This window comes from Fukomys damarensis, unplaced genomic scaffold (genome assembly GCF_012274545.1).
Source record: "Fukomys damarensis isolate Sample0158 unplaced genomic scaffold, DMR_v1.0_HiC HiC_scaffold_17, whole genome shotgun sequence".
In the NCBI taxonomy this organism is placed as follows: Eukaryota; Metazoa; Chordata; class Mammalia; order Rodentia; family Bathyergidae; genus Fukomys; species Fukomys damarensis.
Window position 1 is genome coordinate 35,123,308 of NW_022900929.1, and position 23,736 is coordinate 35,147,043.

General features: G+C 37.6%; 1 protein-coding gene across 1 annotated transcript in view; it reads left to right on the plus strand.

Annotated features, from left to right (window-relative positions):
* The window catches only part of Ino80 (INO80 complex ATPase subunit), a 122,475-nt gene that overhangs the window by 7,316 nt on the left and 91,423 nt on the right, over positions 1 to 23,736 (plus strand). The window contains exons 2-5 of the mRNA XM_010624714.2: positions 19,049 to 19,234; positions 19,472 to 19,641; positions 19,773 to 19,840; positions 22,406 to 22,570. Of these exons, the coding sequence (XP_010623016.1) occupies positions 19,092 to 19,234; positions 19,472 to 19,641; positions 19,773 to 19,840; positions 22,406 to 22,570 (546 nt within the window). The 5' untranslated portion in view covers positions 19,049 to 19,091. The remainder of the gene's footprint in view (positions 1 to 19,048; positions 19,235 to 19,471; positions 19,642 to 19,772; positions 19,841 to 22,405; positions 22,571 to 23,736) is intronic.

A 23,736-nucleotide genomic window follows, 5' to 3' on the forward strand; every position in this document is an offset into this window, starting at 1 on the left:
TTTTTTTTTTTTTTTTTGACACTGGGTCTTGCTATGTAGTTCAGGCTGGCCTTGAATGCATTATGTAGCCAGGGCTGGCCTTGAACTCTCCATCCTCCTGCATCCTCCTCCTGAGTCCTGGGATTGCAGGTGTATACCACCACGCCCAGCCCAGGATGTCATTTCAATATTAGTAATAGTTTGCTGTTTTAGAATCATTCATAGAACACAATAACCAGTCTCTAGAGGCGGGCTAGGGAAAGTTTCTATAAAAGATCAGGTTGTAAAGGTCTTGGGTTTTGAGGACTATATTGTCTGTGTTGTAGCACAAAAGAAGCCATAATCAATATTTAAATGAGCGAGTGGGGCTGTGTTTCAATAAAACTTACTTGTGGGCACTGAAACTTTAAATGTATATAATTTTCATCTGTCACGAAATTTAATTTCTGTTCTCCAACCATTAAAAAATATAAAAACCATTTTTGGCTTTAAAAAGTCTTACAAAACTGGGCAGAAGGCTGGATTTTGTCTAAAAGCTCTATTGTGTCAACCCCTGCTCATAAGTATCAGTGCTACCACCTCTCTGGGTATGTGATCATATGCAAGTTATTTAACCTCTAAGCCTTAATTCCATCTTTGAAATTGGGATAATAATAGTACCTACTTTGCAGAGTTGTTACACATAATAATGAGATAATCCATTTGACGTGCTTAGCACCATCTCTGACAGTATTTAATAGATGCTCTATATTACTGTCTTAATTGAACACCCTTGTTTTATCGTCAGGCTGTTTGGGACCCTGAGAGAATAGTTGATAGTACTAAAATCTACCTATAGCTAATCAGTAGATTCAACTTATCTCTTGATTAATTCAGTTAAAATTATTGCCTGGTAAGTGTTTTATTTGGTAATGTAATGATAGAACCATGATGTTATGCATTTGTCAAAAAAGCAATTTTAGCTGGGGATTTAGCTCAGTGGTTCTACCACCTGCCTCGCAAGCACAAGGACCCGAGTTTGATACCCGGTACCAAAAAAAAATTTTTTTTTTACAGCACAAAAAGTAAACTTTAAGGAAGTTAAAATCACTTGGGAGGTCAGGGGTTTCCAAGAAGGAAAGTAGACTGTTATAAGAGAATCTAACTATCATGAATAAGCGAAGCATCTTTACTGAAAAGGGGAAGAGCAGAGGAAGGTGCTGACCTAAATAACCTTGGAAATTAATGATACCTGTAAGATAAGTGTACATAAGCACTGTACACTAATTGATAAAGTTGTATCTCATAGGGGTACAGGTTAACAATTCTGATACTGATATACATTATATATTATGTCACCTGAATAATTAAGTGGATCATGGGCCATAGGCTTCTCACTGTTGAAGTGGGGATTACTCGTAAGTTGGGGAGAAGTCTAGAAGGTCTATGTGGTAATGGATTAGAGTTGGAGATACAGTACAAACCTGTGTTTAGCTTATTATAGATACATGTGACTGCTTATTGGAGTATTGGTAGAGGTGTATATTTACTTGGGTTAATGCACACATACATACTTCCATATTCCGTTAGCCAAGAAAGTTGAAGGAAATGACATGCAGGTGCATACCTATTGTCTAGATCTTGGCTTCTAATACATTCTCCAGTAAAAGGAACTAGGGCTCCTTGCAGAAATGGTTGAGGAAGGATTGGTGCAGGAATCCTTGAGCATCTTGTAGGCCAGAAATTAAGGATATGTCCTAAAGACAACAGCAAAGGTAACAATGCAACATTGATGGGTATATCAAAGGAACACAGGAGCCAACTAATAGCGCCTCCAATTAGCCAAGGTTGGAACAATTTGAGCAGCAATACAAAGTACTATTGGATGATAACCGTTAGTATAAAACAAACATGAGTCAGTATAGATATAAACATATGATTGAATAAATTCACATATTCTTCAGATGAGATTAGGTGTGTTCAGTGTGGTATGACTGTAGACTCAAATACTCTTCAGATACTTCAGTGGCATGGTTTTAGGGTCTAGGAACCTCAGATTTGTTGAAGGTACTTCAGACAGTGTTGGACTAGTTTATCTTGTGGGGGTTTGGAGTCAGACTTTTAGAATTTCTCTTTTTTTTTTTGGTACTAGGGGTTGAACTTGGGTCCTTGCTCTTGCAAGGCAGGCAGCAGAACCTAAATCCTGGGCCCAGGCTCAGTCTTTTTTATCTGTAAAGTGGTGTTGTATTGGTATGTAACTCATATAAGGTTTAATGCATATATAAAAATTTAGTGCATATATAAAATATACATGTACATAAAATGTTTGGCAAATCAGTAGGTGTGTGTACTCTTTATTGCAGTAATATTTCAAAAACTAAAATCAAAAGAAGTTTGCAATTCTTTGTAATGGAGTCCTCCCTTCTTGCATAGTGGAAAAAGTCTAACATGAGTTTAACAACTGTTGATTGACCACCTAGTTTAATGTAAATATATCTCCTTGTTCACATTGTTCACATATGGTGAAGAAAAAGCAATCATATTTGCTGTTAATATAATCATCATAGATCTGAGTGGTTGAAATACCTATTGACCTAAAAGTGGGACCCATTTAGTATATGATTCAACTCTTGCTTATTTATACATGGTTTGTCTCTAGGATGTCTAGCATGAACTTTGATTCTAGGGCCTCTTTTGGGGAACACAGTTCTATACACCTTCCCTGAGAGAGCAGGATTAACTGTCCACTTCCAAAGTAAAAACTGATAGTATAGGAAAATTAATTACAAAAGCATGTTGGGATATCAGCTGTGTTTGGATGCCTCTTTATATTCTCAATAATAACCTCTCAGTGTCAGTCTCTTGACAATGGAAGGTTAACTATGTGTAACTAATAATTACATTTCCCCAGTACTTTGTATGGGATCTGTTTTTCACAAGTGACTGCCAAGTAAACGAATATTGTTTTACCTCTGCTGAAGAATGGTGTTGAGCTCTTAAGATTTGCTGGGCTTGGGCTGGGGATTTGGCTCATTTGTTCCGCCGCCTCTGAAGTGCAATGTCCCCAGTTCGATCCCCAGTACCGCCCTTCTCCTATGGGAACATTTTCTCCTCAGTCCTCTCATTTCTTGAAAAGGGTAAATGTCTTCATGGATGTACCTGTGGAAGTTGTTGAAATCACTGATTCTTCAGGGAGAGGGATTTTTAGCTGTTTCTTCTTTTTCTCTTTCTCCTGGCCCCTACTCCTGCTCCTGCTGCTGGTGGTGGTGCTGCTGCGTGTGGTTGGTGTTGCTGCTTCTGCTGCTTCTCTTCCTCTTCCTCTTCTGTGCTGGGTATTGAATCTGGAGCCTCAAGCATGCTAAGGAGGAGGACTGCCACTGAACTGCACCGAAGCATTTTCAAATTCTTAATTAAATAAATTGTTTATAATTCGGACAGCATACCTACCCCAGAAAACTTAGGAAATAACAGCCTAGGGGCCACTCTTATACCCTGTTTTTTGTTTTTGTTTTTGATACTGGGATTGAACTCTGGACCTTGTATTCCCTGTTTTTTAGAATTAACATATGAAGGGTCTACCAGCTTCATCAGAAGATATTTCTCACCTTTAGAATTTTTTGATTTAGTAATATTGTCCTTAATACTTCATAAATAGGAATTAAACTTGTTTTGTCTCTGATTTACACTACAGAACTCCCTGAGGCAGTTGTGCTAGTACGACTTTATTATTCTGATAAGGTATTTTTGTCCTTATCTTCTTGAAGATTCTCTTCTAGGAAAGTGAAATGGTTTTTTCCTAAAAGAAAGAAAACATATTGATTTTAAAAAGTACTATAGTGTTTTCTCCATTATCTTTGGGGTTCAGCATTTGAAGATTCAACCAGCTGTAGTTCAGAAATATTTAGAAGAGTCTGAACATGGGCAGAGTTTTTTCTTGTCTTTTTTTCCTTCAACAATATAACATAACAAGTATTTACATAGCATTTACAGTATATTAGGTATTATAAGTAATCTAGAAATAATTAAAAGTAAATAGCATGTTCAAATTCTATGCCATTTTAATATAAGAGACTTGAACACCCTTGGGCTTGGGTATCTGCAGAAGTCCTAGAACCAATTCCCTGTGGATATTGAGCAATGAATTTATATTGCATTTTGGGAAGAGAATTTAGATTTTATTAAGGAAGAAAAAGTAAGGAAGGTAAAATATATAAACTTACAAGTTTTTCTTACAATACACTTATGAGGTGGGTAGGATATTTTTTCCTTTGCCATTTTACAGATTTATGGAAGAGCCATCCCTTTTTAGCCAGGAGTTATTTATTCTATTTGAAATGCAGGTGGTATTTTTATCTCTGCAACTTTGTGCTTTGGAATAAACTGTAGCTCCTGCAGTGGCCTATTTGAACAAGTTGTAGAGGGCTCTGTCTGCCTCTGCTTCTTGAGGGCAGGGTCTCTTTCTTCTTGAACTGTCTAGTTCAGTAGTCTGATACATAGTGGTCTTTAAATAAAAGTTTTGTGGTTTTATTAACTTTTGAGACAGGGTCTGGCTATGTACTTTATTTAGGCTGGCCATGAACTCATTATGTAGCCCAGGCTGGTCTCATACTCATCCTCCTGCCTCAGCCTCCTGAGTGCTGGAATCACAGGCATGTGCCACCATGCCTGGCTCTTTACCTCTTATTTACCATGGAGCAGGTAACCAAATAATTTGGTATTCAGATTTAGATGCTTTTGAAAGTAAAAGAAGAAAGACTCTTAGCAATCTTGTGGAGGACAACAGGCATAAAAGGTGTAATGTCCTTTGCAAACGACCTGGGTAGAGGTACAGTCAACATAGTCATTATCCTGTTGGTGATGGTGGTGTTGGGGATGGAACCCAAGCTTCAAGCATGCTAAGTGAGTGTTCTGCAATGGAGCTATACTCTCACTAGACTTGCTGTTGTTTGTGGTGTTAAGGATTGAACCCAGGGCCTTTTTGCTAGGCCAGTATCCTGCTGTGCAGCCACCCTGCCTTTCATACTGGGGATTGGAGCCAGAGCCACATAATTGAGACAGGGTCTTGTCAAATTGCCCAGGTGGCTTTGAATTTGGCATGTTCCTGCCTCAGCCTTCTAAATAGCTGAGATTATAAAGGTGGGACATGAACATAGCTGCTCCTTTAATTTTGTTGTACCATAGAAGAGGTAAAGAATTGGGACTTCAGAGTGATTGATGTTAGATAAGTTCTAATTCTTTAAAATTTTTTTTTATTAGTACATGTTTCTAGTACATAATGATTATGTTCATGTTGATACCTGTATATCTTAATTCTTTTTTATGTCCCCTTCCTTCCTCTCCCTGAGTGCTAATTCTAACTTTGGCAAGTTATTTAAATTTACCAGAATGAGAGTTAAATTTGTATTGTGAGGTTTAAATGAGCCAGTATGACAGTAAAGCCATCACACTATGGGGCTCTCAATGTTAGGTCACTTGCCTTTTCTTCCCATCATGACATAACTGAAGCTTTACTTTAAACTGTAGCTGGCTTTAAGAGCCTTTTTTTGTTGTTATTAAGATCTTTTCTTTTTTGTTTTTTTTGAGACAGGGTCTCACTATATAGTTGAGACTGACCTGGAAATCACTATGTAGCCCAGGCTGGTCTTGAACTCACAGCGATCCTCCTGCCTCAGCCTCCTGAGGGCTGGGATTACAGGTGTGTGCCACCACCCCCAGCTTGTTCAGATTAACTGAAACATTTCATAAAAAGCAGAAATGTTTTTCAGATGAGCCATTGAACTTGTATTTTGTGAATGTTGTATAATTATGGTAGACAGAAAGTACCCTATCAAACCTAATTATGCTTACTGTTTTTCTAATCTTATGAAAAAATATTCCTTTTTTTTCTTAACAGAATTGCTAAAAGATAATTTAGATTTTGTCAAATAATTTCTTTTTTTGGTGCTAAAGATTGAACCCATGGCCTTGTACATGTTAGACAGGTGATCTATCACTGAGGTATATTCTCAGCCATCATCCTCTAAAAGGAAACTAAAGAAAAGCAGTTTTTGTAAACTCTTTACATTAGAACAGAAATGTACATGTACACTAAAGAGGAGTATTCTGCTTCTACAACTCCAGCTATCTCTTTCTCTTCTATGACTCCTTATTAAACAACAGGTAATTAGGTAAGGCACAAAAACTTAGCTATCACAGTAATGATTCAACTAAGGGCTAGTGCCATGTCTGTAATCCCAACTACTTGGGAGGTTAAAGCAGGAGGATGCAAGCTTGAGGCCAGCCTAGGCCACTTAGTGAGAGTATGTCTCAAAATTTAAAAAAGGTCTGGACATATAGCTCAGCATTCCTTGGGTGCAATCCCTAGTACAATACAACAAAGAAAAGAAATTCAGGTAACAGAAGTGGGGAATAACTTAGTTTGTCGATTTAAAGTATATAGTAAGTTTTCTGGAAGATATTGGAGAGGTGGGGAAAAACTTTCTTGCATATTTTATAGTAAGGGGTTCTAGTTATGTTATGAGAGCCTTTAGTGTCTCTTAGACTGATCCTGGAGCAGTACACAGAGCTATGGCTGTAAATTGAATCCCAGTCTGAACTGATCAAGATAAAGTACACCAGGATCTTCTGGATTAATTCTGGGTGTTTTTCGATCCCAAGTTGTAACATTTATATTCAAAGAAATTCATGCATTTATTTGGTGCAGAGTTATAAAGGGGGCTACTTAGCTTGATTTGAATGCTATTTACGTCTTCTGAAGATTTTTAAAAATATTGTTGCAGGGCTGGGGATTTAGCTCTGGCACTGCACCTGCCTCTCAAGCCCACCAAAAAAAATATCGTTGCAGAGTGATACACAATAAAACCAATAAAAGAATGGTTTATCATTTTGTTTGTTTGTTTGTTTGTTTTGGTTTTTTGAGACAAGGTCTCACTATGTAGTTGAGACTGACCTGGAACTCACTATGTAGCCCAGGCCGATCTCCAACTCACAGCTGTCCTCCTGCCTCAGCCTCACTTGTGCTGGGATTACAGGCGTGTGTTTTTTTTTTTTTTGGTACCAGAGATCAAACTCGGGACCTTGTGCTTGCAAGGCAGGCAGTGGAACCAGTGAGCACAATCCCTGGCTCTTTTTTCTTTTGGATTTTTTGAGACAGGGTCTTGTTATGTGTAGTTTAGGCTGATTTTGAACTCACTATGTAGCACAGGCTGCCCTGAACTCATGGTGGTCCTCCTGTTTTAGCCTCCCAAGTGGGATACAGTCATGTGCCACCACACCCTGTAGCTAAGTTTCTTTCTTTGTCTTTTTTTTTTTGGCGGGGGGTTTGGTTTTTTGAGACAGGGTCTCACTGTGTAATTGAGACTGACCTGGAACTCACTATGTAGCTCAGGCTAGTCTCCAACTCACAGTGATCCTCCTGCCTCAGCCTCCCGAGTGCTGGGATTACAGGTGTGCGCCACCACGCCTGCCTAAGTCGCTTTAAAAACCATGTATGATTGGGAATGGGAAAGGAGATGGGTCAATCTACAGATGAATTAGAGAAGACTTAGTACCTTAGTTCAAATGAATATTTCAATCCACAAACAAATATTAGTAACAGTAAATATTACAGTAAATCCCTAACTTAAGAACAATTTCAGTTGTGGGAGAAGATTCATAAATCAGATTCATTCATTATCTGGCAAAATGAGTTTTACACAGTACACTTGTGAGAGGCCAGGGATTTAGCCCAGTGATTCCTCCACCTGCCTTGCAAGCACACACACACACAACACACACACACACACACACACACACACACACACACACAAAGCTAAACATTACACTTGTGCAAATTCACAATTTGAATGTTCATAAATCTTACTGTGACTTACTGTCATATAGCAAAGAATTTTATGATAAAGAACCCCTATAACTCAATGATTACATTTATTTACTACATTTATTTATTTTTGAGCCAGGATGATGCCATATAGTCTAGGCTGGCCTTGAACTCACTATGTAGTCCATGTTGGCCTTAAATTTACAGTGATTCCTTGCCTCAGCCTCCCAAGTGCTGAGATTACAGGTGTATGCCATTATGTCCAGCTCAGAAAAACTATTGCTAAAAGGGAGATTAAAATTCCTTTTTTTGGGGAGTGGGTACCAGGGATTGAACTCAGGACCTTGTGCTTGCTAGGCAGCATGGTGACACTGAGCTAAATCCCCAGCCCTTAAAATTCTTTAACAGACATTTTACAGAGGAAATTGCACATATAGGCAAAAGCTTGTCATCAGGGATATACAGATTAGAATGTCTGAAATTAGAGATTATGATACCACCTGTTGGCAAAGATGGAAAGCAGCTGAAACTCAGATAAAAATGTGATAAAAATATGGTGTATGTTTAAATTTTAAAAATATTTTTGTTACAGTAAAAGACACATTGCCAGTAATCCTCTCAAAATACTTCCCTTTGCTTCCAACATTCTTACTCGGTCATTCTTGACACTTTCTGAAGTCATTCTGGAAGTCCTCTTTCTTGAGTGTCTTTGGTTGTACTGATGTGGCTGCCTCAGTGTCCTAAATCCATTTAAAACATTTACTTTTCATGGTCATTTTGACTTTGGCCAAGACACACTGATATTTTTACAAGCCTGCCTTTCCTTTGGCATTTAGCAGCATTCACTGTGTTTTTGATCACACCACATAAAAACACTTTAGAAGGGCTTCAAAAAGTGGCAAGAATGATGGAGTTATATGTGTTCAAAGGGCTAGTATTTTGAGGATTAATGTCAGTGTCTTTTCTGCAATAAACTGGAGGGGAAAACCATTAATATTCACTGTCTTCACACAAGTATGCTTATATTCATTCATATAATCTGATTCAGCACTGGAAAGGGGTGAATAATATACATACCATCATGTATGAATCTCAGCATGTTTTAAAAAGAATCCAGACACAAAAATGAGTACCTATAGTATGATTTCTTTTTATGTTAAGTTTTCAGCTGCATACAAAATTAATCTGTACTGATAAAGATTAGAAAAGTGCTTACTTCTGGGACAAGTTTTTTTTTAAGGTGCTAGAGATTGAACTCAAAGCCTTGTGTATGTGAGGCAAGCACTGTATCCCCAAGCTGTATCCCCTGCCCTTTAGGGGTAGGATTTGAGGGGAAAGGAACACAGGTCTGAGAGAAACTTCTTGAGTACTGTAGTTGATGGATACATCTTGACAGGAACATGAATTTTGTAAGTTTATGTGCTAGAACACATTAGACTATATACTTAATATATGTATATTAAATATATAATTTATATTTTACGTTTGAAAAATTTTTTTCACTTTGAAAAATAACATATCCAGTATAAGATTTTTTCCCCCCATTCTGGGGATCAAACCCAGGGCCTTGTGTATACTATGAAAGCATTCTACCACTGAGCTATGCCCCATCCCCATAGTCAGAATTTTGAAAAATATTAAAATTTAAAAATAGAAAGTGAAAGTCTCTCTTTAATTTAATACCCAGAAATAAAGATGCTCAGTTTTGGTATGTATTTTTCTAGATATTTTCTAGTCTTAACATATAGTCATTAAAGGTGAGGGTTCAAGGGTCAAATTGCCTGGATTCAAATTCTTATTCAGTTAAGTTGTATAAACTAAAACAAGTTATTTAACATGTGCAAGCCTTTGGTTCCTTATCTGTAAATGGGATAATAGTAGTAACATTTCTTCTTTGTGTGTGTGTGTGTGTGTGTGTGTGTGTGTGTGTGTGTGTATTGATGATGGAGCCCCGGGGCCTTTGCACTGAGCTACATTCTCAGTTCTTTTTATTCTTTTATTTTTAGACAAGGTCTCACTAGGTCGCTGAGTTGCTCAGGGGCTGGGCTCCAATTTGTGATCTTCCTGCCTCAGCATCGTAGAATTCTGGTATTACATGCATGTGCTGCCATGCCCAGGTAGTAATAGTGTCTTGAATAAGAGATTATCGATTTGAGTACTGTGTACAAGAGGTATTATACTACTGCTGGAAGTTTGTACAAACTCTGAATATACAGGATTTTGATTTGTCGGATGTGATAAATACTTTTCACATTTTACCATTAACTTTTTTCTTGTTCCGGGCATCCAGCTAAGGACGGTATGCTTGCCAGGCAGGCATTGTGCTGCCAAGCTACATCCTTAGCCCACCATTAACTTTTTTTTAACCACTTTTAAACTTTTTTCTAACCACTTTTAAACTTTTTTTCTATATAGAAGTGATACATTTTCAAGTGTGTATTGAGATATAATTTATAGTCTATAAAAACCACCAATTTGAAGTTGTTTTGGTATACGTGTCTGTGTGTGTATTTTGTTTTGTTTTTTGTGCTGGAGAACCGAATGCTTCCTGCATGTTAGAGTGCTCTAACTCTGAGCTATTTCTCCAGCCTATGGTGCAGGCTTAGCATATGTGAGGCCCTGGGTTCATTCCGCAACACCAAAAAACAACAGCAACAACAACAAAAAAACCCCAAAACAAGGTATAAATTTGCCTTTTCTGTACATTTCTTGTATGTGGGAGCATAATGTGTGGCCTTTGTTAACTACCTTTTTTACTGATTCAGCCCAGTAGTATCAGAGTTTATCTGTATTATAGCATCTATCAATACTCCATTCCTTTTTATTGCCAAATTATATTTTATTTTGTGGCAACTGTACTAAAATTCATTTATCTGTCACCAGTTGATGGACTTCTGGGGTGGTTTTCACTTTTGGTTATTGTGGATAGTACTGTGGAGATTCCTGTACAAGTTTGTGTGTGTGTGTGTGTGTGTGTGTGTGTGTGTGTGTGTGTGTTCATTCCTTTTGGATGTATCTTGTAGTGGAATTGCTGTAAACCTTTTGGAAAACTGCCAAACTTTTCCAGCATCTGCATTTCCACCAGCAATGAATGGGATTTCTTAATATCTATTTAGGACTTGATATTTTCTTTTTTATTGTTGCCATCGTAGTGGGTACTAAGCCATATGTTATAGTAGGGAGTTTTTGTTTTTTGGTGTTTTTGGAGATGGAATCTCACTGTGTTGGCCAGGATGGACTTGAACTGCTAGACTCAAGCTCTCCTCCCACCTTAGCTTTCCAAGAAACTGTAAATACAAACACGTGCTATTTTTGTCATTGTGGTTTGATTGATTTGTGTTTCCTTGATGACTGCAGATGTTAAAGCATCTTTACATGTGCTTATTATTAGCCTTTGACGTATTATGTTTGTAGATATATCTGTTAAAATCCTTTGTTCATTTTAAAATTGAGTTACTATCTTTTTATGATTGAGGTGTTTTGTTATTGTTTTTCATGACAGCATGCTGCTGTTTAGCTCAGGCTGGTCTCAAACTTAATGATCTTCCTGCCTCAGCCTCTCGAGTGCTGGGATTGCAAGTATATACAGCATGCTTAGCCATTGTTACATTAAAAAAAATTTATCCTGGATAACAGTTCATTATTGTTATTTTTTCACTGATCTTATTGGTATTTTTTAAGTAAACAGTACACTTACACTTATTATTGGGATCTTGTACCTTTACATGACAAATTTAGTTCTCATTTTTTCCCAATACCCCAGCCCTCCCTTCACCCCCTCCACCCTCCCCTATGTACAAAGACTTTGTTTCCATTTTTTTCCTTTTCTCATATTTTTTTTTCTCTTATTTCCTTTCCCCTACCCTTCCCACTTCCCCTACACCTTTAACCTTTTTCTTCCTATTTCACATTGTCAGTTACACAGTTTGGATCTTATTTACACTTTTAGTTTTTCATACCAGAGAAACTATTCGGTATTTACATGTGTGTATCTTATTTATTTCACTTAAGAGTATGGCCTCATTAGGCATCTATTTTCCTATGAATGACTCTTAAGTTCTCATTCTAGATGGCTGAGTAGTACTCCATTTTATAGACAAACCACATCTTTATCCAGTTTCCAACTGATGGGCAATTGGGCTGTTTCCAAGTTTTAGCTATTACAAACTGAGCCACTATAAACTTGGGTGAGTGGGCTGGGGATTTAGCTCAGTGGTGCTGCTACCTGCCTCAGAAGCGCAAGGTCCCCAAGTTCTATCCCTGGTACCAAAAAACAAAAAAACATGGGTGCACATTTATCACTGTGGTATGATTATTTTAATTCTTTGGAAAGATACTCAGCAGCAGTGTAGCTGGGTCAAATGGAACTTCTAGTTCTAGTTCTTTGAGGTATCTCCATATTGATTTCCACAATGGTTGCACCAGTATGCACTCCTGCTAACAATAGAGAAGGGTTCCTTTCTCCCCACAGCCCTGCCAACGTTTGTTATTGGTTGATTTCTTTATAGCAGCCATTCTTTGTGGGGTGAGGTGGAATCTCAGTGTTGTTTTCATCTGCGTCTCTCAAATGACCAGTGATGTGGAACATTTTTTCATATATTTATTTGCTGCTTTCACTTCTTTGTCTGAGAAATGTCTGTTTGTTTCAGATACCCATTTTTGAATCAGATCTTTATATTTGGGGGGCCTGATTTTTTGAGTTCTTTATGTATTCTAGATAATAGTCCTTTGTCTGAGGAGCAGCTGGTAAAAAATTTTTCCCACATTGTAGGTTGTCTCAGCTCTGTTGGTGGTTTCTTTTGCAGTGCAGAAGCTTTTTAATAAGATGAGGTCCCAGTTGTTGATTCTGTGTGCTATTTCCCGTGCTACTGAGGATTTGTTCATAGTCTTCTCCTATGCCAACAGTTCATTATTAAATACATGATTTAAAAATATTTTGTCACCTTCATGGGTTTTTTCTCTAGCTTCTTAATAGTGTTGTTTATAACACTAAACTTAGTTATATGATTTCCTATTTTTTTTTTTTTCTTTTTGGTAGCAGGGATTGAACTTGAGACCTTGCACTTGTGAGGTAGGCCGTGGAATCAATGAGCTAAATCCCCGGCCCCTACTGTTTTCTTGGGATTGAACTCCAAGGCTTGCAAATGCTGGGTGAGCATTCTACACTGAGTTACATCTCAGGCCCTTCTTAATTTTTTGAGACAGTGTCTTGCTAAGTTGTCTGGGCTGGCCTCAAACCTATGATGCTCCTGTCCCAGTCTCCTGAGAACCACCATGCTAGGCCAGCTTCGGATTTTAACATGTGACTAATTGTCACAGCAACATCTTTTGCAAAGCCTCCTTTCCTCATTGATTTACCTTGACATTCTTGTTGAAAATCAACTGATTCCGAACGTAAAGGTTTATTTTGGAACTCGTGTTACTCTGTTTGATTGTGCTGTTATATATTTAACTTGATGTCATTACCATGCTGTTTTAACAATTGCAGCTGTGTAGTAAACTTTGAAATTGAGAAGTGTGAGTCTTCCAATTTTGTTCTTGTTTTTCAAGATTCTTTTGGTCTCCTGTTAATATCAGCTTGTCTGTTTCTCCAAAAGTCTAGCTTTGGTTTTGATGGACATTATACTGAATCTATATTTATTGCCATCTGAACACTATTAAGTAATTAAGTCTTATAGCCTGGTTACTGAAGAATTAGCTTACTGTGTTCTGGGTTTTTGTTGTTGTTGTTGTTGTTATTCTGTAGTCCTTAGTTGGGACAGTTTTCATTATCAGCTAAAATATAATGTAAGTGCAATTACTTTGTAATTTGACTTTTTTAAAAATAAAAACTCAGGAAGGAGCCACGCAGAGTTTATATATTTTATTTATGTATTTATTTTTGCAGTACTGGAGATTAAACCTAGGGCTTTTGCACTGAGTATATTCCTGGCCATTTTTTTTTTTTTTTTTTTTTTTTTGTACCAGGGATTGAACTTGGGACCTTCAACTTGTGAGGTAGGCTGTGGAACCACTGAGCTAAATCCCTGGCCCTCCCCAGCCTTTTTTTATTTTGGGACAGGATCTTGTTAAATAATTAAGTTACTGTGACTGGGCTCAAACTTGTTATCTTCCTGCCTCAGCCTCCCAAAGTGGTGGGACTATAGGCGTGGGCCACCATACCTGCTTTAGAGTTTATATATTTTAACTCATGTATACATGTGTGAAGATAAATTGTTTGCTGCTTTCTAAGGGGATTTTGCTGTATTTTAAAAGCCAAGTGAGATACATTATGTTTTAGTTTGTAAAAGAGACTTTATTGAAATCTTCAAAAAATATTTTTAGAGCTAGGGGTTTAGCTCAGTGGTTCCGCTGCCTGCCTTGCAAGTGCAAGGATCCAAGTTCAGTCCCTGGTACAAAAAAAAACCCAAAAACCAAAAGACCAAAAAAACCATTATTTTTTCTTTTTTATGTTATCAAGATCAGTTATTTACATATCAAATTCACTCATATGAATGTAGAATTCAAGCTGGACATGGTGGTTCACACCTGTAATCCCAGCACATGGGAGGCTGAAGCAGAATTGCTATGAGTTCGAGTCTAGCCTAGGCTACATGAGTGTAAGGCCAGCTTGAGCTACCATAGCAAAATCCTGTCTCAAAAAACTATTTAAATAAGTGAATAAATGAATGAATGAAAAATTCAGTGACATTTTGTGAATTTACAGTCATGCCACCATCACCACAATGTGGTTTGAGAACATTTTTGATCCTTCCAAAATGACTTGTACCTTACAAGTCAGTTCCCCTTTTACTCCCAGCCAATCACTAATCTACTGCCTCTTTAGCTTCCTTTTCTTTTTTTCTCTTTAGCTCTCTTTTCTTTCTTTTTTTTTTCTTTTTTTTTTTTTTGGTACCAGGGGTTGAACTTGGGACCTTTTGCTTGGGAGGCAGGTGGTGGAACCACTGAGCTAGCCTTTAGCTTTCTTTTCTGAATATTTCATATAAATGTAATAGTACAAATGGAGTCTTTATGTCTGGCTTTTACTTAATGTTTTTGAGGTTCATTGACATTGCATGTGTCAGTAGATTTTGTTTTGTTTTGTTTTTGTGGTACTGTGCCTCATATATGCTAGGCAATTGCTCTACCACTGAGCTACTTCCCAACTCTTATTTAAAATTTTTATTTTGAGACAGGGTCTCAGTTGCCCAGACTGGATCCCAACTTGCTATATTCCTGCCTTAGTCTCCTAAGTAGCTAGGATTACAGGTGTGCTGTGTTGTGACCCATTAGTTTGTTTCCTTTTGTTTATCCAGTCACCAGTTGATGGACATTTGGAGTGTTCTCTTTTTTTAATATGTTGAAAAATACTGTTATGAACATTCACATAATAGGCTTTCAGTAGGAATGTGTGTGTGTTTTCTCTTTAGTAGATTAGTAGAAGTACTGATCTATATGACAAATTTATATTGAGCTTTCAAATACTATCACGTTTCCAGCATGACAGTAATTTAATATTTTTCCCAGCAATGTGTGAGGCTTCCAGTCTCTGTCTGTCTCCATCTCTGTCTCTCTCTTTAAAAGAAAAAAAATTTTTTTTGAGACAGGTCTCACTATGTAGTCCAGGCTGGACTAAAGCTCAAGATCCTTCTGCCCCAGACTCCTGAGTGCTGGGGTTACAGATGTGCACCACCAAGCATTCCTGAGGGTTTTGGTTTTCTCTTTTCCTTGTTGTCTGTACTGGGGATTGAACCCAGGGCTTCATATTGAGCTGTGTGCCAGCCCATTTTTTATTTTTTATATTGAGATAAGTTCTCACAAGGTTGCTAAGTTGTCCAAGCTGGGCTCCAACAGTTACAGGCATGCATTACCATGCCTGGCTGAGATGGTTGTGGTTTCTGTACATTCTTTCCGAGACAGACAGACAGACTGACTGACTGCCTGCCCATCTTCCTTCCTTCCATCCTCCCTCCCTCCTTCTCTTCTTTTCTTTTCTCGCTTTCTTACTGTACTGGTATCAAGCCCAGGGCTTTCCACATGTCAGGCAAGTGCACTGCTTTTGAGACACATCCTCAGGCTCTGCATAAATTTTATTTTGAAATAGGATTTTATTGAGTTGCCCAAGCTAGAGTCCCACTTGTGAGTCTTAACACCTCAGCCTCATGAGTGGCCACCATTCCTGGCTGTCTTTTATTATAGCCATTTTAGTTGGGTAAAATGGTGTCTTGCTGTAATTTTATCTTGTATTTATTGATGTTGAATATTGTTATATGTGTCTGTTAGTCATTTTTATATCTTCAGTGAAATGTCTGTTCAGATACTTTTGCTTGTTTTTACAGGATTGTCTTTTTGAATTATGAGGTGTTTATATATCGTTCATACAAGACCTTTATCAAATGATTTGTATTTTCTGCTAGTCTTAATGTTTATTGTCCTGTCAGTATCTTTTGAAATATAAAACCTAAATTTTGTTTCTGTGTGTGTGTGTGTGTGTGTGTGTGTGTCTGTCTGTCTGTCTGTCTGTACTGGGAATCAAACTCATGGCCTTCATACTGAGCTATATCTTTATCCCTTTTTAATTTTTTAAATTTGAGATAAGGTCTTGCAGAGTTGCTAATTGCTTACAGTGGGCTTGAACTTGTGATCATCCTCCTGCGTTAGCCCTTATCTTAAGAGTGTTGGAATTTACAGGCTTGCACCACAAAGTCCAGCTTAATTTTTTTTTTTTTTTTTTTTTTGTATTGGAGATCAAACTCAGGACCTTGTGCTTGTGAGGCAGGTGCAGTGCCACTGAGCTAAATCCCTGGCCCTAAAAGCTTATATTTTGATGGTCTAATTGATATATATGTTTTTGTTTGTTTGTTTTTCAGAACAGATCCCTTTTACTGCAAAAGCATGGGTTGATCAAAAGATGAATATTTTCTTGCATAGAGTGTGCTTTTGATGTGTCAAAATTTTTTGCTTAATCATGTTCAGTCATGAAGATTTTTCTCCTGTTATTTCTAATTATAGTTCTAGGTTTTACACTCTGATCCATTCTAATTTAATAGCTTTGCATAATATGAAGGTTTTAAATTCATCTTTTTGTCTGTAGATACCCAGTTATACTAGTACAGTTTGTTGAAAAGGCTATCCTGCCCACTGAAATTACCTAATTATTTTTGCTATTCTGAGTACTTTGTGTTTGCATGTAATTTTAAGAATCAGCCCGTCAGTTTCTGTCAAAAAAAAATCCTGTTGGGATTTTGCCAGGGATTATCTTAAATCTGTAGTTCAACTAAGGGAAAACTTAACATTCTTTTAGTAGAAAGATTGTGTTAGGAAACTAAAACATTATAATACAGAGAATATAGCTCAGGATCAAGATTTTATGATTTTCTTTAAAAGTTATTACAGGTTGAAAATCTCTCATCCGAAATGCTTGTGATCAGAAAATTTTTCAGATTTTTTTTGTTTTGTTTTGTTTTTTGTTTGAACCAGTCTCTCTGTGTAGTCCAGGCTGGCCTTGAACTCACTGTGTAAACCTGGGCTGGCCTCGGACTCTTGGTGATCCTTCTCCCTCAGTCTCCTCTATGTGCTGGGATTACAGGTGTGCGCCACCACACCCAATTTGTTTTACATCTTAATGTTTTTAGAGTTTTGAAATATTTGCATAGACTTAACTGGTTTTGTATCCCTAATCTGAAAAGCTCTGAAATCTGAAAGTGATGCTTAAAAAGTTCAGAGTGTCTTATATTTTAATTTAAGGATGTTCAATCTGTACTTAGTTTGTTAGATGAAAACTTTTAAGAAATTGAGGGGCTGGGAATTTAGCTCAGTGGTTCCACCACCTGCCTTGCAAGTGCAAGGTCCCAAGTTCAGTCTCCAGTATCAAAAGAGAAAAGAAATTGGGGCATGGGATGTAGCTCAGTGATGCCATGGCTGCCTGGCAAGCGCAAGGTCCTGAGTTCCGTCCCTGGTGTGTGTGTGTGGGCGTAATAGTTTTGAGTATTCACTGTATGTTAGATGGTGGTTAATTACTCGAATTATTTGAGTATTTAATGACTTAACCCTTTAGAGTCTTTAAATATAGAAGATATTACATAAAAGACAATTGGGGAAAATTGTCACACCTGTTGTTTCTATAATGAAGACATTGAAAGTCTAACATTGTCTTTAACAATAGAAGGTGGCAGGGCAGGGGATTTAGCTTAGTGGTTCTGCTGCCTGCCTCTCAAGCTGAAGGACCTAAGTTCAATCCCCAGTACTGAAAACAAACAAACAAACGAAAAGAAAGGTGGCAAAGAGATGCTCAGGCCTTGCCTATGTCTTTCACCCACATTTTTATTTTCTTTGCTCCATTTTTCTAAATTTTGTTTTGTTTTATTTTGGTTTTTTTTTTTTTTTTTTTTTTTTTTTTTTTTTTTTTTTTTTTTTTTTTTTTGGCACTGGGTGTCAAACTCGGGACCTTGCCCTTGCAAGGCAGGCGGCAGAACCCCTGAGTTAAATCCCCAGCCCTTGGTTCTGTCTCTTGAGACCCAGTGTTATGCTATGTAGTGTAGGCTGGCTTCATACTTGGGGTAATCTGCCTGCCTTAGCCTCCCAAGTGCTAGGAATATAGACATGTGCCACCATCCATGATTAAATTTTCTAAACCATTTTTAAATATTATGATGGCATTTTACAAGGGATTGTAAAATATTCTGCCAATATATCTATTCCCCTATAAATAGGATACCTCATAAATACATATGAATATAATTACAGACTGAAGGAAGCTATTTTGAAGGCGATTCTGTGAACAAGTGCTTCTATAGTACTTTCCTCTGTGAATTGTACATCAGTAAGCATGTGGTTTAGATTGGGATAGCTGTTTTTTCATAGTTTTTATAATTGTTCATGTAGGGGGAAGGAGAAGTAAGTATGTATTCTAAGGTGCTATTTTTTAAAAAATATATTATAAGGGCTGGGGATTTAGTTCAGCGGTTTGGTGGCCTGCCTTGCAAGGACCACAGTTCAATCCCCAGTACAAAAATATATATATGTGTGTGTGTGTGTGTGTGTGTGTGTGTGTGTGTGTGTGTGTGTGTGTGTGTGTATAAAATGAGTTTCCATTGCAGTGGCAGCATGTATATTTTGATATTCTTCATCTTTTGATGTCTGCCTTTGCATTTGGAAGCAGTGGTGGTTATACAGTTTACTATCTTTCTGTGTCTTGTCTTCCACAATATCTGATTTCTCTTTATATTGAGAATAAGCAGGCAAGAAATGGGAGGATGAAGACATTTTTCACTACTTATTTCCATTCTACAGCCGTGCACTTGAAGGTGTGTGTGCATGAAGACAGATTTGTTCTATGGCCTCGGAGTTGGGTGCCGGGGACGATGGCGGCTGCAGTGAGCTGGCAAAGCCCCTCTATCTTCAGTACCTGGAGCGGGCCCTCCGGTTGGACCATTTCCTGCGACAAACATCAGCCATTTTCAACAGGAGTATTTCTAGGTGTGTTGCTTTATCTTTGCAGTATACTGTTGTGGCATATTTCTGATTCCCATCATCCTTGCAGATTTTATTTACAATATTTTATGATTTTTATTAAGTTTGATAGTTTATCCTTTCAAATAACACAGCCACCTTTTCCAGACTTTTCAGACTTTCTTCTGTAAAGTGTCCAGGTCTACTGACATTAACTTATAATATATTGATATGACTATGATTTCACTGTCCTTCAATTTATAGCGATGACAGTGAAGATGGACTGGATGACAATAATCCCTTATTGCCCCAATCTGGGGATCCCTTAATACAAGTAAAGGAAGAACCTCCAAATTCATTACTTGGTGAAACTTCTGGAGCAAGCAATTCTGGAATGTTAAACCCATACTCACTTAATGGAGTTCTGCAGTCAGGTGAGTGTGGCATGCGATCCCTCTTTGGACTATACTTTTTCTTGGGCTCTGGTTTGTGATCCCTCTTTGGACTATCCTTTTTCTTAAGGCAGTCATTCTTTCATTTTTTTCCCTTATATTTCTTTATACAGAATCAAAATCTGACAAGGGGAATTTATATAACTTCTCTAAGTTGAAGAAAAGCAGAAAGTGGCTAAAGGTAAGAGATAAGGCAGAATGTTTATATTCCAAATAATTTACTAAAAGTAGGGAAGGTTATCAACACATTCTGACAGAATGCCAGAGGTTTTCCAGATAGGCTTCATTTATACTGAATGTGGGTGTTTGGACTTTTTTTTTGTTTGTTTCTTTGTGGTACTGGGGATTAAACCAGACCCTTCACAGTGAACTATATCCTCAGCCCTTTTGTACTTTTTATTTTGAGACAGGATCTTGCTGTTGCCAGGCTGGTCTTGTACTTACCATTCTCCTCCTCTTAGACTCCTGAGTAGCTGGGATTTCAGGAATGTGCCCCTGTTCCTGGCCTGGATGTGGTTTCTTGAAGAAGATTCAGTGAAGTCATTTTAGCAAACATTTATTTAATGTAAAGCATCTGTGGGAAAGAAGGGAGGACAGAAATTGATCAGATAAGATCCCTGCCCTCATTGGTGCACTGTGTAGTCAGGAATATTAATTTACTTTCCATTAGTCGCCGACTTACTCATTTAGTCAACAAATGTTGATGGAGTGCCTCCTTGTGCATAATGTTGCTAATGGTGAAATTTCCTGCTTTGTGGAGCTTATATTCTAAATGAGGGAGGCACTGAGGAAATCTGTAAACAAGTAAATAAATGTGACTTGGTTTAAAAGGTACATTTTACCTGATTTCTGAATGGTTAGAGAGAGCCATTTAGAAGTCTAAGTAAAAGCATTATAGTCAGAAGAAAGAGTTGCAGAGTCACAAGAAAAGAAGTAACAATACATTAGAGAAGGAAGGCAGGGCCAAGGCCAGCAATGAGTGGGGACAGCGGTTGAGATGAGACTAGAGTCTGGTCTCGTGGGGCCTTGGCCACTCTATTAAGGGATTTGTGCTGTACTCTTAATTATAGTCGTAACACATTCATCACATTTCTTCTGTGAAAACTTGTCAGTTAGACTGAGGGACATAATGGGTTCAATTCCTGGCACCTAAATAAATAACAGTTTCACTGTTTCATACTTCTCCTGAGCAGAGCTCAAAGAGACTTATCTTTTATTGTTACCACTATGTCTTTTAGAAGGTTAATGTGTAAATAGTCTGATTTTCTCCATATCAGTAAGGCTTTAGGCTGTTTGGTATATGGGAATACAGAAATCTTGATGCTTAGCCATCATGGGAATACAGAAATCTTGATGCTTAGCCATCACAGTTTTAAAAATTGAGATATAAAGGGCTGGGGATTTAGCTCAGTGGTTCTGCTGCCTGCTTCACAAGTACAAGGACCCGGGTTCGATCCCTGGTACCAAAAACAAAAATTGAGATATAATTCACTTGAGAAGTGAACAATTTTAAAGTGTACAATTTGCAATTTTTAGTATGCTCAGAAAGTTGTTTTATCTAGTTTTCAAACATTTCATCATTCCAAAAAGAAGCCCTATACTTATTAGAGCCTTTCTCTATTTTGTATTTCCACCAGTCCCTGGAAGCCACTAATCTGATTTTTGGCTCCTGATTTGTATGTCTTAGACATTTCAGATAATTTTTTGTTCTTTTTTTGAGACAAGGCCTTGCTGTGTAGGTCAGGCTGGTCTTGAACTTACAGCAATCCCTCTGCCTCAGCCTCCTAAGTGCTGGGATTACTGGGCTATGACACCATGCCTGGCTAATTTCAAATAAATTGAATCATATAATTTGTAGGTTTTTGTGATTGGCTTCTTAGCATAAGTTTTCAACCTTTTTTTATGCTGTGACCCATATTAATACTATTTTTTTCCATTTTGTTTATCTATTTGTCTTAATGAATAGATTGTTTCTGTTTCTTTAATCATGGCTTGCTTCCCCCCCCCATTTATTTATTTATTCATTTGGTAGCAGGGATCGAACTCGGGACCTTGTGCTTATGAGGCAGGCAATAGAACCACTGAGCTAAATCCCTGGCCCTCCTTTTATTTATTTTTATAAATGAATTTTATTAGTACAATTTAAATATGCATAATGATCACATTCACGATAGGGGATTTGTATCTGTACATGGTGTATCTTGATTCCTTTTTCTCCCAGTCCTTCCTCTCCTCCTTATTTACAAAGATTTATTTCCATTTTATCCTTCTTTTCTCATCTTTCTTTTCTCTTTCCCCCCTTTCCTAGTTCCCCTTTCTTTTTTCTTTTAAATACCTTGTAGGGGTGTGTGTGTGTATGTTTTGTTTGGTTTGTCTTGGTATTGGATGGTTTAGTTTGAATATCTTATGTATAGCATGTAAGTGCTATACATATTCTGTCCAATGTACCCTTTTTCCTGTCGGGTTTAATTATATCCTTTTGTTTCTCAGTTGAGCATTCTTTTTTTTTTTTTTTGTTTTTGGGTACTGGGGATCGAACTCAGGACCTTGCACTTGCCAGGCAGGTGCAGTGCTGCTGAGCTAAAAATCCCCAGCCCTGTTTCTCAGCTGAGTTGATGAAGAGTAGTGCTTGTCCTCTTGTCCTCTGGTTGTCTTGGTCTTTGTTTTAGAGTCTGAAAAAAATGCTTGGATAATAAATGGAACTGCTTCTCAGCTAAAGTTGTGTTTCCATTTTCACCCCTTTTAGAGTATTCTTCTTAGTGATGAGTCTAGTGAGGCAGATTCTCAGAGTGAAGACAATGATGAAGAAGAAGAAGAAGAACTCAATCTCAGCAGAGAAGAGCTTCATAACATGCTTCGACTACATAAATATAAGAAGCTTCATCAAAATAAGTATAGTAAAGACAAGGAGGTGAGACTTGAGAAAACTCAGACCATCTGGGTGTTCGCCCTTTTTCTGGTTTACAGTCATTAGGTGGTGGTAGTTGGCAATAGCTTTATTTGCTTTGAGAAAGGGTCTCATGTAGTTCATGGCTGACCTTGAACTCACTATGTAGCTAGCCCATGCTGACCGCAAACTTGTATAGTACTTGTGGTGATCATTGTCCTGCCTCAGCATCCAGGGTGCTTGGATTATAGGAATGTGTGTGCCAGGCTACCTTGCCCAGCTCTTAACAGCTTTATTGAGATATAGTTTACATAACAAAAATTCAGTCTGTTATATGCAATTCATTTTTCTTTGGTACCAGGGATTGAACTCAGGACTTTGTTTTAGCCAGGCCGGTGTGGCACCACTGAGCTAGATCCCTGGCCCAGTTCAGTTGATTTTAGTATTTTTAGTCTTGTTAACTCTTATCCTTATCTTAATTCTAGAATATTTTCATCACTCTGCAAAGAAACTTCCTATTCTTAAGCTGTTGGCCTCATTCTCTTCTCCCCCAGTGTTGGGCAACCACCAGTCTACCTTCTTGCTCCATAAACGTGCTCATTCTTGACATTTTGTGCAAATGGAATTGTGCAACATGTGATCCTTTGTGTCCAGTTTCTCTTGCTTAGTGTATTGTTGTCAGGGTTCATCAATGTAGCATTATTTGTATTTCATTCCTTTTTATTGCCAAATATTTCATTATATTTATACCATATTTTGTTTATCTTTTCTTTGGTTGCTGAACTGAATGGGTTATTTCTACTTTTTGGCAGTTACTACTACTATGAAGATTTGTGTCCCAAGTTTTTGTATGGATATATGTTTTTCTTTCTCTTGGTTATTTACTGGGTCATGTAGAACTTTTTTAGGACCTGTCAAAATGTAAATGTTAATGAGTGCTTATTAAATGCATTTGCTCTTTGGAAGTACTATCTTAGAAAAACCCCTTTGCTTTATATCCTAATGTTAGAATGATGATAGCGTTGTTTTTGTTTTTTGCAGTACTAGAATTAAACCCAGGCCTCATATGAGCTACATAAGCATTCTACCCCTGAGCTACACCCCCACCCCACAGTGGTGGTGGTTTTAAGGGACAACTAATTGAAAACTGTTACCAAAGCTTTCTGATTTTTGTTAGAAATGTAGCTCAT